Source organism: Trichogramma pretiosum, unplaced genomic scaffold, assembly GCF_000599845.2.
Source record: "Trichogramma pretiosum strain Unisexual culture from Peru unplaced genomic scaffold, Tpre_2.0 scaffold10, whole genome shotgun sequence".
NCBI classification, from domain to species: Eukaryota; Metazoa; Arthropoda; class Insecta; order Hymenoptera; family Trichogrammatidae; genus Trichogramma; species Trichogramma pretiosum.
The window spans coordinates 34,220-50,655 of record NW_019641652.1 but is presented as its reverse complement, the minus strand read 5'-3'; the positions used below and the strand labels follow the sequence as shown (position 1 = coordinate 50,655).

At 47.1% G+C, this 16,436-nt stretch overlaps 2 protein-coding genes across 6 annotated transcripts in view; both read left to right on the top strand.

Annotated features, from left to right (window-relative positions):
• LOC106648579 (epidermal growth factor receptor) overlaps positions 1-16,436 on the top strand; it is a 166,342-nt gene that overhangs the window by 134,958 nt on the left and 14,948 nt on the right. For 3 of the 5 annotated variants that reach the window (XM_014365560.2, XM_014365557.2, XM_014365559.2), the window contains exon 3: positions 10,933-11,351. The exons of 1 other annotated variant lie outside the window; for it this stretch is intronic. In XM_014365560.2, the coding sequence (XP_014221046.1) occupies positions 11,093-11,351 (259 nt within the window). In that variant the 5' untranslated portion in view covers positions 10,933-11,092. The remainder of the gene's footprint in view (positions 1-10,932; positions 11,352-16,436) is intronic. One more of the 5 variants, XM_014365558.2, reaches the window with a different exon arrangement.
• LOC106648580 (venom carboxylesterase-6) lies at positions 6,280-8,354 on the top strand. Its single transcript, XM_014365563.2, has 5 exons — positions 6,280-6,530; positions 6,593-7,291; positions 7,361-7,529; positions 7,616-8,081; positions 8,139-8,354. Exons 1-5 carry the CDS (start codon positions 6,318-6,320, stop codon positions 8,290-8,292), a joined length of 1,701 nt encoding a protein of 566 aa, XP_014221049.1. The 5' UTR covers positions 6,280-6,317; the 3' UTR covers positions 8,293-8,354.

Sequence of the window (16,436 nt, the reverse complement as noted above, 5' to 3'; positions counted from 1 at the left end):
AACGATTAGCCCCAGAGAGAGATATTTCTCACACGGGTTATTATAAGCGCGTTAAATTATAATACACTCGGACGACGTATTTATATGCATTAATATTGCCTATCGCCTCCGTCGCGACGCGCGAATATTAACGTCACGAGTACGCCAAGTATATCCGAATTGATTGTACTGCCCCGACCTTGTGAATCACAATAGACCTTACGCCGACGATGAGCGGCGATAGTATAGGCAATAGAAATAAAATGAAACTACCCGAGCGAGAGAGAGAGAGAGTGGCATTATAAAAATGCCAGAAATTTTCCTCGGTAAAACAGCAGCAGCATCAGCCTCGCGGGTACACTTAACGTCTTAGTGTCGTTTCTTCCGGTAACCGCATTCTTGCGGTGCGTTCGATCCGTGCAAGTGTATAAACAAGCACTCATGATTCAATTAATACCTTGGGCTGCATTATGCACAACCGTGAGCAGGCATTGCCGCTTCGTCGTCCATCGAGGTGAAGATGCTGCTGCCGATCGTTCGTTCGTTTCGTTTTTTTTCTTCTTACCTCGAGAGTCGTTTTTATTGAACGCAGTCAAGGTAAAAGGGTCCGTCTTATCGTATATATAAGAGGATTAGAGCACGGCACATATATACAAGAAATGCCGATCCGCACTGGTGTACGTACTTTATCGCTTCTTACGCTCGATCTTGGGTAAAGAAGCAGCGGATTGCCGATCGCGTCGAGAGAGAGAAGAATTTTCGACGCTGCAGCAAGCAGCTTCTTCAGCTTCTCTCTCGCGAAATTTCGAAAAATTTAATCGCTACGACTTATCGGATTTTACGTTTTTCCGCGATCGGAGCCGCAACTGCTCTCCTCCGCTCTTGGACAAAACGAGCAGACATACAAGCGAGAGAACGTGCAGAAAAAAATATGTATAAGTAAGAAAAGAAAATAAATAAATATATAGGTAGAGAGAGAAAACGAGTTCTGCGCAGCGTTGCATAAATCGCGCGCGCTCGCACTCGAGCGTAAGGCTGGAAATGTCAATTGTCGACAGATCTCTTATGTATGCACGCGGCTAAACTAATCGGTTATAGGTCTCTCGACATCAACTCGCTCTACTTTTCCGACATAACGTAACGAGTGATTTTTTCAAATCTATCGGTCGCTCGATTCGATGTTTTTCTTCAGCGTCGGGACTTCCTACGGTCTCTTCCTCGATTAATTCAGCGTAATGATACACACCTTCAATTACGATTATCCATAAATTTCCACCATCGAGAGGTTCACCGCGCGAGCGAACTCTCGTGAAAAATCGCAGCCGCGTACATATACGACATCGCGGCGCAGTACATAATTCATCTTGCCGTATAGTACGGCGCACACGCGAAACTCGTTTATTTCGATTTATTCGCGCATCGGGCAAAAATCGTGGTAAATGCCGTATGTAATGCGTGTATACTGCGCGACAGTCGAAGAGAGAACACGATTGACCTTGCCCACACACACACACACACGTATATGATACACGTGTTTTACAAAAGAGCCCCATGCGACTGCAAAAGTTCATCCGCGTTTGGTTTATGACCTCGGAATTTACATTGTTTATCTAGGAGATAGAGAAAAAGAGAATGAATGAACGAAAGAACGAGGCGCATTAGAATCTAAGCGAGCTCTGCATGGTTCAGAGAGAACTCCCAACGCACTTGAAACACCGGGACACGGACGGACACGGACGAATAATAATAAAAAAAAAGTCGAAAAGTGAACGGCGAGACACACAGACACAAGTCCGTGTGTATAGAGTAGAGAATTCCGCTGTACATACATACATACAGACGAGAGAGAGAGAGACAAAAAAAATTCATAAGGCGACGCCGTCTTTCTCTCTTCTTCTTCTTCTCTTATGGAAAAAAGGCTATGGGAGATCTTTTTCTCGAATTCCATTGCGCGCGCGAGCGCTCCGAGGAAGAAGGAGGGGCTGTCTCTCACTTCACTCGCTGCGCTTGCCTCGTTCGTTAGTTCGTTCGCTGCTTCGATAATATACAGCAACACATCGCGCTACGAGGATTTTTCGGTGAGAAAATTGCCGCGCGGGAATTCGAGAGCTCGATATGAAGAGAGAGAGAGAGAGAGAGAGGAAGTGTTTTTCGGGGGCACCGGTCTGCTGCAAGTGCTGCGTCCTTGAGTGCTCTGCAAGCTCGTCCCATTTCGAGATAAACAATATCCGTTTTTTGGGTTTTTTTTTCATTTTCAACGATCATCGAAATAAATTGACGAGACGCATGAGGTACGGGGGGCGTTTTATTATTCGTATTCGTACGAGTCACACGGAGCACGGAATCAAACGACGGAACGAGAGAGAGCTTCAACGCTGTTGCTGCGGCTTGTTGTCGGCTTTGCGCGCGCGAAAACGATCCAGCCACGGCGAGTAGTTGAAGGCTTTGCTCGAACCGATGTCTATCATTGACTTCAACTCGGGGAAGGTGGCGCGTTCCAAGATCCGCGTCTCGGATCGTTTGAGCTTTTTCGCCTCCTCCAGCTCCAGCTGTTGCTGCTTCTGCTCCTCCTCGACCTGCTTCTTCCTCTTGGCGTCGTTGTTGTTGTTTTTGTGGCTGAGCAGCCTCGGGATCCTGGACTTGGGCGACGGCACCGACGCCCTCTCCAGTATGTAGCTGAGATTGGTCGCGCGATTCAGCCGAAGCTCGGGCACCGCCGCACACTCGGGCAGCGAGGCCGTCTTTTTTGGCTCGACGTTGTTGGAAGCTCCACCAGCAGCACCACCGCCACCACTACCACCGCGACTGCCGCGCTTGTTGTTGCTGTTATTCTTTTTCTGCTTGCTCACGGAAGGCGGCGACTTCTTTCGCTGCTTCTTCTTGCGCGTGGGCACGGTCATGCCGTAATCGATCAGGGTGCCGTCCTCGCGCTTCACGATCGGCACGAACTTGTTGCGATTGTTCGTCCCGGAGACGCGTCGGAATCGATAGGTCTGGTCGATCGTGTTCTCGCGCTTCGTATTCTCCGGCGGCAGCTCGCTGTCGTCCGGGTCGTCGCCGCCTTTTTTGTTATTGTTATCGGTCAAGATGGTGGCGGACGTGTGCAGATCGCAGGCCACCAGCAGCCTCGTCGGTTGCTGCAGCAGAGTCGTGAGAACACCTCCCTGTTGCTTATGATTTCTCGAATCGTTGTTGTTGTTGTTGCTGTAGGCCACTACTCGGCTGTAGCTCCTGGTCGACGGCTTCTCCGTCTCCTCCTGCTCCTTCTTCTCGCCGGGGGACTTTTCCTTCTCCAGCTGCTGCTGTTGCTCCAGCACCTCGGCGATGTGCTGCTTGACTTTGGCGATGTTGGTGGTTTTTTTGCGCTTCAGTCGGGTCGTCCTCGCCGCCTCGGTCTCCGATCTCTCCGTCTCGGATCCCTTCTTCGATTTCGACGATTGTTTGTTATTATCGTCCTGATCGAACACCACCAAGCTCGGATCCTCGTCCTGCTCGTCGTAGTTCGGATCACGGGGATAGACCTTGAGCTTGTTCTGCCACTTGTACTCGGGGGTGAGCCAGCCCGGTAGATTTTTCGCTCTCGGCAAACTCGAAGCTTGCGAAATTTCGTTATCATAATTCTCCTGGCTCTGCTGCGAGGATGTCTCCTCCACCGCCTTGACTATCTTCGCGTAGGTATTAATTTTGGGCGACTTGAGCTTGCCGCAGTCGCTCCTCTTGCCCTCGTTCGGCTGCGATCCGTCTGCGCTCTCGCATCTGTCGAGTTTGATCCTCAAGTCGGCCACTCGGACGAGCTTCGGAGTCGTCTTCTTGCTCGTCGTTGCCTCGCCGCCGTTATTGTTATCGCTGCCGCTTTTCGTGCAATACTCCCTCTTGGGTGGCGGCGGCTGATCTTTGTTGTTGTCGACCAAGACTCGACGACGGGGGGTGAGAGACGGCTCGCGCGCCGATACTCTCCTGCTGCTGTTGGCCGTCGTCGAGGCTCGAGGATTTCTATTGCTGTTGCTCCCGACGATCGGTTTGGTACGATCGACCTTGGTCAGATTCGACATGATCGCGTCGAAGGGCAGCTTGCTCAGGATGTTGCGAGGACTCGTCGGCCTCTGTCTCGACGCTTGTCTGTGCTGCTGCCTCTTGATTGTCTCGATCTCCGAGGCGTAGGCTTCGATCATCTTCTCGTAGGAACGAGGAGGTTTGCCCTGCGGCGGAGTGGCAGTGGTAGCAGCTTCGGGTTTTTGCTTATCCTGAACAAAAAAATTAATCAATCGATTGAATCGGCAGTTTTATCAGAGAGAATTAAGCTATAATCACTTTAGCATCTCGAGCGTCGTTGCCTTTGCCACCGCTGCTGCTGCAGTACGACCTCAATACCGTGTCGGACTGGACGGTTTTCGGCCTGTTGTTGTTGTTATTGACCACCGCCGTCGTCGCCGGGTAGTAGCGGTAGACCAGGCGTCCGGAAGACGTTGACACGCCACCGTTGCCCACTGGATCTACATATACGAAGAGAACGGAAGTAGTAGAGAGGAGTAGAGACTCGCATAAAACTCGCGCTTGTCAATTTCTCCTTGACGCGGCGCGGACTGTCGAATTGCGTATTCGAAACACGGCGCGCCGAGTTCGTGTCGTTGGTTACTTTTTTTTTCCGATCGCCGAGGCAAGGAAACATACGACTATACGCGATTTAGGTTATAAGGTGTCCCTCGAAGACGACGATATTTCGTTAAATACTTACGAGACACGACGTGGCGAGGAAGAGAGCCGATGATTTGCTTCAGATGATTCATGGCTGTTTTTTTCTTCTTCACTATATACCACGGTGATGTGTGTACGGATGAATTTTTCACGTTAAGTATTGTTATTAGGCCGAGACGTTTGAGTTTGAAAATTTTGAGCGGACCATGATGATGGTGACGATGAGGATGACGACGATGACACGATGGTTTTTTCCAAGGCTATAATATACGCGTTCCGTCTACGTGTGTATGTTGTGTGTGCGTTTGTGCGTTAAATGTACAAAGTGAAGTTGGCTAATGGTACAGTGTCATGAAGGGCTTTTACACATTGCATTTGTGCGCGCGCGAGAAATCTCACGATACATAATGCACGCACTCGGTAGCCTATTACTATATATTTTGAAGAAGTATGTATCAGCTCTCCTCTCTCGTATATATACGGCGAGCGCAGCGCAAGGAGCCGCGGAGAGCAAAAAATCTCTAAAAGTGATAAGGCGCCCGACCGAGAGAAAGAGAGCTCCGAAGGGGTAAATAGCCTCGGCTCTCTCATACGTATATATACTCCTATATAACGAAAAGTCCAACTCGCTCCGCGATAGTAATCTTTTCCTCCTTTTTTCTTTGGGCTCGCTGTGTGCAGTGCAGCACATAGTGTGTGTGTGCAGTGTGCTGCATCTCGCTCCGATACACTCGCGTGTGCGAGCCTTTGGCTCTTTCTCTCTTTGCTGCTGCTGCTGCTGGTTGCAGTGCAGCGTCACGCTCTTGCTTATATGCTCTTGCCCCGCGAAACACGATCGAAGCTCGGCGTTTGGCTCTTTCGGTTTTATCGGTATATACCATCGTTGAAAAAGGATCTTCTTACCTCTCTCTACCTCTTTGCTGCGCGTATATACACACTATATAGCACGCGAGAGTCAGCGAGCTAGTGGTGGGAGGGAGGCCTAAGAATCGAGGAGGATGTTGCACTGTACGAAATATATATATAGCACCATAGAGATCCGCGCACAGAAACAACCTTGGACGCGAGCTTTGCAAAGCATATGCTCGTGCAGGGTCCCCCCTAGTTATATGTATAAAACGTGTGCGCATCGCTCGCGATTGATTGGTTTTTCGCGATGCACGTAAGCAAGCGCGTATAACGCGAATCGCCTTGATCGTTTTGATTCTTTAGTTTTAGGATCACGAAAAATTTAAAGCGACATTGCAACCGTAATCGACATTCTCGTCTCGTCGCGACGACGACATCATCGAGTTGTTGTTTGCTACGTAGGAGATGTCGATCACTACCGATTTGTCCTCGCATCGAGCGAATGACTTTCCTATGTAATAACTGTAAACTCGATCTTTGCACTCAAAAATGCGTCGTAGTCTCGAGCGTACTTACATGCGCGTCGAGCGATTAGAGCGCGTCACGCATATATAGTCGCATCGTAGAAAATTCAAGGTGATTGCCGCGACTACTCCGCATTATGCGCGAGGAGCTTTAATCTAAATTGACTCTACGTAGTTTTGCGCTGCCTGCTGCTGCTGCTGCTACACACGCGTATACGTAATTTTTTTTCCTGGTCGCGCCATCAGTCGCTTCGGCCCGTGGCAGTCGATATGAGTCGATCGTTGTTTCTTCATTTACCGCTACTAATATTACTTGGCCTCGCTCGTGTAAGAGGTGACGACGACGACGATGATTATCCAAAAGTAGCGGTGGGCCGCGTCGTCTACCGAGGCACTTACAAGCAGTCCTATCTCGGCCGAAGGTACGCCGCGTTCGAGGGAATACCTTATGCAGAGCCACCCGAGGGCCGTCTCAGATTCGAGGTAGGCGCGTAAAATCACTCCCATAAAATTTTGATCAATGACGATCGTTGCGATACGTATAGGAGCCCGTGCCGTATCGGCCCAGATCGTCGGGTATCGTCAACGCGACGCGCAAGAGCGACGTCTGCGCCCAGTACTACGACGTGCCACCCAAAACGAACGGCCAGCCCGAGACCAAAGACTCGCTTCAGGGCTCCGACGACTGTCTCTACCTCAGCGTCTACGTGCCTCGACGATTCAATAATGAAAAGACACCAATGCCCGTGATCTTCTTCATACACGGCGGCTCGTTCCAGTACGCCAGCGGCACGGCCTTCGGCGACAAATATCTCGCCGATCGAGACGTCGTCTTCGTCACGATCAACTATCGCCTCGGCGTACTGGGCTTTCTCAGCACCGAAGACGAGGTGCTGCCTGGCAATCTCGGACTCAAGGATCAGGCCGTGGCTCTGAGATGGACGAGCGACAACATCGCCGCGTTCGGGGGCGATCCCAGCCGAGTTATCCTGGCCGGATTCAGCGCCGGTTCCTCGAGCATACAGTACCATCATCTGTCGCCCTGGAGCAGAGGGCTGTTTCACGGCTCGGTGGCCATGAGCGGGACCGCCTTCAATCCTTGGGCATTCGCCCATCGCGCCAAGGAGAAAGCCCGAAAACTCGGGAAAATATTCGGTTGCTCTTTGGACAGCAGCAGGACGATGATCGACTGCTTGAAGAAAGTACCGGCTCGCGACTTGGCCAACGCGACCAAGCAGTTTCAAGTATACTATTATACGAGCTCGATCGCTAAAGACACCGGTGTGAAATGGATGCGTCATTATTAATTGCAGTACTGGCAATACAATCCGGAAGGTCCGTTCGCCCCGGTGGTAGAGAGACACGGGCCCCGTCCCTTCATCTCCAAAGAGCCCAAGAAAATTCTGGAGAGTCCCGGCGAGACGTACGACGTGCCGGCCGTTTACGGCGCCGTCAGCCAAGAGGGTTGCGATCCCGCGGCAGGTCATTCTTATACCTTATATACTTATTTTTGCTTGCGTCAATCCGCTATGCCATGCCTAGCGCATGCTAATATAATTTCCGTATAGAGTATGCACCTCACGCGAATCTGCTCGGCGAGCTCGACGCCCGATGGACGCGCATAGCGCCGTATCTGCTCGAGTCGGCGGACTTCCTGTCGGACGACGAACAGGCGCGGGTGAGTCGCGAGGCGAGACAGGAGTACTTCGGCAATAACAGCATCTCCAAGGAGACGGCCTGGAATCTGATCGAGCTGCTGACCGATCAGAGATACCTGATCGGCTTCGAGGCGGGCATAAGGCTGCAGGCTCGGGCGACCAGGAGCCCCGTTTACATGTACTATTACTCGTTTCGAGCTAGTCAGAGTTACAGCGATCATCTGAGCAGGACCAGGAACGATTACGGAGTCTGTCATACGGACGACATGAATTTAGTTGTGGAGAATCCGGATATAGATCCGGCGGCCGATGCGAACGACTTTAGAATGTCGAATTTCTTGATGGACATGTGGGAGTCCGTTGCCGTCAATAAAGGGTTCGTATTTATCATTGCCGTAATTACCAAATTCTCAATCGAAAAAATCCGCTCCAGAGTACCGAAGATCAACGTCGATTGGCGACCGGTCGACGGCACCGATCCGGCCCTGAGGTACCTGCACATCGAGGCGCCCGGTCGTTACGCCATGTCGAGCAGCGAAAATTTCGGCAACAAGAAATTTTGGAAGCGCTTCTTCTACACCGCATGAAGAAGAAAAACGATGTATTTTTTATACCATTGTACAATCCGAAATAAAGCAATAAACTACATTCAAGCCACTATACACAAAGGAGAAGAAGAAAAGCTTCTTTCCCCGGTCACGATCTGTAATCTTTATAGACCGCGTTGTACGTATATAGGATGCAAAGTTCTCTCGTCGATTCCCTTCGCAAACCCGGATAGGATAGGTATATAGCAGCTCTCTGTGCAGCAGCAGTGAAATTCCAGCTCTCTCTCCGAGGCTCCGCAGTGCAGTTTCTTCTTCCTCCTTCTCTCTCTTTTTCTCTTCGTCTTCTTCTTCTTGGTGTGGAGAGAAAGAGAGAGATAGATAGATGGGCTAGAGGCTGCAACACGCTCGACTATAAGCTTATATCTAGTGCGAATGAAAAAGTGTATAAAATTTTCCAGTAGGCAGCCCACAAGTGTATTTACGTCTATTTCGTGACTAAATAATATTTGTTATATATGAACGGGGGAGGATAAGCCAGAGCAAAAAGAGAAACAATAGGGATGCAACACGCGATTCGTACATACACCACGTTTGTTATATATATATATATCGATCTTAATTTCGTGATGATGCGCCGCCGCGAGTCGTGCGGCAATGGTAGTGGCGGCGTCGGAAAAGCTTCAAAGTCAGCAGAAACACAGCATGGGTTTTACACACACACACACAAGAAGAGTCACGACGAGCAGAGAGCGTGCAGCACAGTACCCGAGCTTGATATTTGCGATGATACATGTATAAAACCGAGAGAGCCGATTCTTTGAGTCTCGACGACGACGAGGACGACCTTCGTGCTGTGTTATGTAGTGCTGCTGCGCAAAACGAGAATATCATACGAGATCCCATTGTGTCGTTGTTGTTGCGTTCGGTACGATCATATAGCTCTCGAGGTGCATGTTTTTTTATGATAATTAAAATGCATATAATATATAATCGTATAGAGGACACGAAATTCGATTACGAATTAACGGATCCCGAATGATTGATGCAATCGCTGCCGTTGTAGTCCGGCGCGATAAATGATACTCTCTCTCTACTCCTGACCCGAGTAGCGCGTATAGCTCTTATTTTATTCATGAGGATTAATTGTCCTCGCTCTCGTCGTCGTCGTCAGGACAGCAGCAGCAAAAAAACAATGGGCTATATTATATCCATGTAATATCACATTCAATTAAACATCGGGATCACAGCAGCAGCAGCAGCAGCAGCCACAGCGACGCGTTTATATGTTATACATTATATGCGCTCCTATAATATATACGCTGCATCTCTCGCTCTCGTGTTAGTCGTGTCCGTGTGTGTATGTGTGATGGCTCTGAACCGGAACGGAATGCGCTACGCTGCAGCAGCCAACCAACAACCGGTCTTATGCACAATTTTTGAGTCTTATATCCAAGCCACGTTTCGATCTCTCTCTCTACTCCTTCTTCTTCTTCAGCTTCTTCGTCTTAGCAGACTCTCTGGCCGCGTATATATACACATTTATCAAGCGTCGTCGCGTCGTCGTCTTAAAGGGGTTATATATGTATGTATATAAGGGGTCTATCTCTCTCTCTCTCTCCTTTACCTGGCGACTTGTGTCGGATTAATGTACCTCGTGCGCGAGAGATGCGCGCGGCATGCTTTATTTCTCTCTCTCTTGTGCTTATATGAAAAAGCCAAAGGGCTTTTTATCGCGACGGCTGATCGTTTTCGTGCCGAGGCACATACGGCACAGGCACAGGCACACGGGGTGAATTTACGAAAAGGATTCGCGAGTATATAGAGTCCGGTTGACTTTCAAGGATTTTTATATACTTATATTATATAAAATACGTATACTCACGAGAATATATATGGGAATGAAATGATATTTTTCGAAGATGCAATATCGTAGTGGAGGGAGAGAGATGAGTTGAGAAAGGAGAAACGCGATACATACACGCGCTTCAATCAGTCTCGAGTTGGCGAAATGAGCCAATTCGCGATTCTTAGCGGGAGTGCGAGTTGTATACTATATACACGCGGACAAAGGCCTTTTTAACGAAAATAAGAAGACGAAGAGGAAAAAGAGGCAGCAGCAGCAGCAACAACAACAACATCGAGGAGACTCTCTCTCTCTCCGACACCTGCTGTTTCTTCTTCTTCTTCTTCTGACTTCTCCTTCTTTCCCCATCAGCGCGAGAGACGACACGAGCATTGTCTTCTTCTTCGTTCGTCGTCTCTCGTTCGCATTTCGTTATCCTTGAAACGTTCCGGAAACATGCGTGTACATGCCAATTGTAACTCCCGCGACGACGACGACGAGGATGACGCGCGCTTCGAGTGCGTATACGTACCATTTTTCATTAAAAAACAAAAAACAAAAAACAAAAAAAAAAATAATCCTGTGAGGAAATCCATTCGAATCACCAATGTCCCTTGTTGCGTGTGTACGTGTACAGCGTCTTATGTCAAATTACTCATTAAAGCTCGAGCGGAGCGTGAAAGCGACACTCGTCGCCGCCGCCAAGTTGACATATTCGAAATTAACGCGCCGCGCGAGTTGAAATACATTATAAGTTAGAAATATGTTACGAGCGTCTCTATGAGCCGAGAAAGTTTCTCGAAATCTAATTTTTTTCTTCTTCTTTCTGTCCACAGACGAAAATGGCTGATAACCAGAGCTGACGCGCGTGTGTCCTGTGTGCAAATATCATGGCCAACAAGCAGCAGCTACTACTACGATCCAGGAACCATTAGATAAAGCATCCACGGGAGGCATGAGCAGCCCCCCAGCAGAGCGTCCGCCGCGTACGTAATAATGTCCAGGCAGTCAACGCACCTCCTGTCGTTGTTGACGTTGTTACTATTGCTGCTACTCGTCGCCGACTGCTCCGGCAAGCAGCGAAATGCCAACAAGCATCACAAGGGCCAGGGCAATGGTGGTGGCGCCGTCGCGATACGCGGCAATACCAATATCGCCCACAGTAACGTCAACAACAACAACAACAACAACAATCATCACAGCAACAATGCCGCCGAGCGAAATTCGGAATTCGTCAAAGGCAAGAGTAAGTATAGTGAGTATTGGACGAAAAAGAGAAGTTTTTTTTTTCATTTTTTTTTACTTCTTTACCTAATCAATATTAATGAGTCACTTGCCCCCCTTGTAATGGAGAGACACACGTTTTGGTACATATATATATAATATTCATTGCTAATTAATTCAAATCTTGTCATTTTTACACGAAATGCTAATGATTAGATTTGTAATACAGCCTCTAATTTGAACGTAATGAGAACATTTCAAAGACAGCAGCCTCTCGAGGTTGGGCCATCTTTGAAGAGCTGCGTTACGCTTTTTCTGACGTACACATACATATACATCAATGTGAAACGAGACTTTCGACTGCACAAGTCGTTGCGTTGGAAATTATAAAACCATCAACGAATGGTCAAATTAGCGTCCAAAGTCGAGTAATGATTTTATAAATTTTCCGTCGTCCAGTAGTCTAAAGAGACAAATTACGTATACACATACCTTTTCGTTCCCCGCAACAACGACCCACGCACTCGACATAATTTCTCCCTCCCTCTCCTGCCTCTTTATCCCATTGAATTATATTATCATTGAGGTATTTATTCGGGAGCTGTCGCGCGCCTAAAAGGCAGAAGACAGAGAGCCTAGCTGTATCTATGGGTGCAGGAAGTGAAACTACCACGAGATATATATAACAGCAGAGACCACAGCTCGCGACGTCCATTAAGGCCTATAGATAATAAAGGCGTGACCCACAACGAGGCCTCGCAGCTCTTTTTACGAGTCATTATATGCTATGCGTAGCAAAAAGGAGTAACGATATCGTTGATATAGGCAATGGCCGCAGCTCGACTCGCTGCAGATCATGTGATTTAATAGCCGTTTGTCTCGGCTGCGCGAATAATTCGTGCGTTGGAACCTTCTTTTCTTTTATCGTGCGTTATATACTTTCACAGGTGAAAACCCGCTTCGTCGAGCGCTGCCATTCTCACGCAATTATATTGGCGCGGGCCATTTAAAATACTATACGTCGAAAAGCAGCTCTCGCGCCCCATTAGTTCGTCATGCAAACATAGCCAACTTATTATTGATGCTCGCCTATTAGGGGGCTACGAGTATATTTTTCAATCGTAATAATAATAATAATTAGTCCAAGGGATGAGCCCGAGAGGATGCGTAATTAATTATAATACCGTGACGATCGCAGGACGACGCGGGGATAGTTTCAATTAACGTACCACCACCACCTCTCTCGCACGAAACGATCGTAATCAGCGCCGCTGCCGCTGCTCGGCACGACTTGGGTGGCGCTCGTAATCGATCGTCCGCAGATATATACAGGCGTAATATAATGTATTATATATGCTGCGCGCGGCTTTTGACATGTACGTAGCAGCCGCTCTGCATTTATCATCGCGGATCTCGAGATATCTCGAGTGAAAAAATCGAATCGAGGAAACGAGAGAGAAAAGTCGTATACAGAGATCGGAATTTTATCTATGTAATGTTGATGTTGTTGTTGTTGTTTAAAGCCGTTTACGTGTATTTATTATATGGGTGTACCTATATATCTATTGCGATCGGCAATCGCATTTGTTTGACTTGCCTTCTATAATCTCTTTCACTCTGTGCGGCTCAGCTCTCGCGCGCACGCGATCGATCTATAAATACGTTACGAGCGTCGTGCACTTTTCTATTATATTGTATACGCGATAAAACAGGTTGATATCGAGTTTTACGCAATATCACGTGTGTGTGCGTGTGCGGGGAAATTTTCGTCGACTTTATTGCGAATATCGTGGAGACTCGAGACACGAAAAACTGGACACACTGCACTCACCCATTCTGCATAATACTAACGAATTCTCCTGCGGAGATTGAGCTGTCGTACGTGCGAACGAGCAGTGCATTGACAAGAGTCGATGAGTTACGATCGCTTTGAGAATCGGCAATAACGATATTTCACCCGCGCGCGCGACCCGAGATGGAAAATATAAATGTTAAAACCGAGATTGGCTGGATTTCGCGTGTCGCGTTGTTTGTACAATAGGTGTTTGACTCGCGCGCCGGGTGGGATTTTTTTTATCCTCGATACCGATCGATAATATAAATTTACGCGTCGACGCGTCGCGGAGATCGTTCGTGTATAATCCATTGCGTTCTTGAAAGTACATCGATATTATTTCAGTTTTTTTTCTCGATGAATCATTTTTTTCCTCTTGATCCTTTCGGACGTCATCGTCTCAACTTTTTGAAATTAGCCGATTCCGCGCGATGATGCCCATTGTCGATAATGTACACAGATCGTCGATTCTGCCCGAAGTGGGTACAAACGTTTCTCTCTTGAAATGATAAATGAGCGAATAATTGGGAGTTATGTACTCGAGACAATTAATAATAACATCGATCGCTATATGCTTGTAAGAAAGTACGCACATATCGCAGGTTCTACCATGCGTTAAATCCTCGCGCAGGCCTTACGAAATCATCAACCCGAGAGAGCAGCTGAGAGCATAGTTATGGTGCACGCGAAGTCGGTGGATGCACGTGCGTAATATTTTTTTCCACGAAGATCGCGACAATGAGCCATGATGCCAAAAATGTCGAAAAAAATTGATACATCCGAAAAATAATATTTTCCCTAAAAGTCGAGTTCGCTGCTGCTACCTTACGTTTATATAATATACCCGGAATCTCTCGGTGTATGATCTATCTCTCGTTTACGCGCATGATACATCCTCTACTCTGACGTCCGTCCCTCGCCTGCACAAAAGGGAACGATGCGAAGGGAAAAATACGGGATTAGCCCTGCGCACGCGGGTGTAGGTATGTACAGCGAGAGAATCTCGCCGGACAATGCCCAGGCAACAAAAGCAGCAGCAACAGCAGCAGACAGCTGCCTGGAAGAAGAGTCAAAAGCGTAGTATTTTTTAACGAGATTCCTCGGGTGGATGGTTTTTTTTAGCTCCTCGATTCTTCATAATGTACCTTTATCGACCGAGAGAGAAAGAGAGAGATGGAGATCATTAAAGGCGATAATTTAGGCATTTCTTTTTTTGCGCAACGCGTGTTGTATACACACGTTTTATACACGCGAGAGAGATGATGGAGAAGTTCACGCTATCTTTTTGGATGATTTTTCAGATTGCGCCGCGCGGCGCAGCATACAGCTATACATAATATATAATCGATAAATGCCGATGAAGATGGCCGAGCTGTGACGTGGTATTTCTTTTCATGCCGCCTCGATCTTCTCTCTTCTCGCCATATAGCGTGTTTTATATTATTGTAACAAGTCCTTTTTTCTCTCTTTCTCGCTCGATTCTAAAAGATGTTACATACATATACCTGCGCGAGAGGTACACTGAAAATTACAAGCGCGTATACGTTGTAGTGTAAAAATGATTGATTACGAAAAGTCGCACACACACTCGCGATATAAATATAAAATTAAAAAAAGTTCCACGTAATTGTCCGGAGCGCGCGCGAACACCCCGTATACGAATGTTGCGCTATGTGCGCGCGCGACGATCCTTAACGAAGAAATGCGTTATGTGTGCGTGTATGGTATATAAATCTTGAGCCGCGAGCGGGTAGGTCAATCTCTCTCTCTCTCTCGCGCTAACAAACGATGGATATTTTATACAGGGTGGGGAATAAATATGGAAACCCCAGGAAATTTCGCAGAATAAGTTGGGGAAAAAAATCAAAAACCTCATACCCGACGTATTTTTTCCCGGGGAATCCAATGGTGACCTTGAATTTGACCTTGAACATGACCTTCAAGCTCCAGCGACCCAAAAATCGATTTTTCAAATGTAACCCCCATTTTTTATTGCAGATTTGAAAAGAGCACAAAATTTCACGTCAAAATGTATGTTTTGTTTTTTTTTCAAGGTCATTTTAAGGGCGTTACAGACCCAAATAAAACCCTAATTTAACCTAAAACTAAGTTCAAGTGAGGGGTTTTTTTCTCATTGTACCGCCTCGTAAATGACCTTAAAAAAAAAACAAAACATACATTTTAACGTGAAATTTTGTGCTCTTTTCAAATCTGTTATAAAAAATGGGGGTCACCGTGCGAATAATCGATTTTTGGTTCACCGTAGAGTATAGGTTATGTTCAAGGTCAAATTGAAGGTAACCATTGAAAAGAGCACAAAATTTCACGTTAAAATGTATGTTTTGTTTTTTTTTTTTAAGGTCATTTTGGAGGCAGTACAATTAGAAAAAAAGCCCTCACTTGAACTTAATTTTAGGTTAAATTGGGGTTTTATTTGCGTCTGTAACGCCCTTAAAATGACCTTGAAAAAAAAAAACAAAACATACATTTTGACGTGAAATTTTGTGCTCTTTTCAAATCTGCAATAAAAAATGGGGGTTACATTTGAAAAATCGATTTTTGGGTCGCTGGAGCTTGAAGGACATGTTCAAGGTCAAATTCAAGGTCACCATTGGATTCCCCGTGAAAAAATACGTCGGATATGAGGTTTTCGATTTTTTCCCCAACTTATTCTGCGAAATTTCCAGGGGTTTCCATATTTATTCCCCACCCTGTATATAAATTTTTCGCTCGCAATAGCAGCAGCAGCAGCTGGTCTATATGTGTGTGTACGCGTGTGGAATGTTCCAATTAAGCTCTCGCGCGAGGCTCGATTTTCGCAGGCAACAAAGAGTCGCGTCGACTCCGAGAGTCTCTCTTGTATTCACCACCTCGGCTCGGTTCGCGCGTTGATAGTATGATGCTGCATTAAAAGTACATTAAATTCTACCCGATGTATTATGTACGCTTTTCGTCAGTTCCGAGAGAGACCCGCGAACAATTATATTCGCCTGCGCGCCTTTGTAGCGAAGAAAGGTGCGCGCGGACCTGTTCGCGCCGAGTAATTATCTCCTTTTGACTCGTTGACCATTATAATCGCCATTATGTTCAGAAAATACAGGCGCGTAATGAGTATTTACAATATTCATAGAAAAATCTGACTCGGAGCTTTTCGACCATTTGTCATACACGATATTGTATACAGTCGAGTCTTCCTTTTGTGCGTCGCAAGCAACATCAATTATAAAAAGCGGCTGAATTACTTGGAAATGCAAAAAGACACGTGTAAGCCGTTTGTTTTTG

Bases quoted from the DNA above. Each gene is read 5' to 3' on its own strand.
- LOC106648580 (XM_014365563.2), top strand. From the start codon at position 6,318: ATGAGTCGATCGTTGTTTCTTCATTTACCGCTACTAATATTACTTGGC. The intron at 6,531-6,592 runs GTAGGCGCGTAA...CGATACGTATAG, and splicing joins AGGGCCGTCTCAGATTCGAG to GAGCCCGTGCCGTATCGGCC. The intron at 7,292-7,360 runs GTATACTATTAT...TATTAATTGCAG, and splicing joins ACGCGACCAAGCAGTTTCAA to TACTGGCAATACAATCCGGA.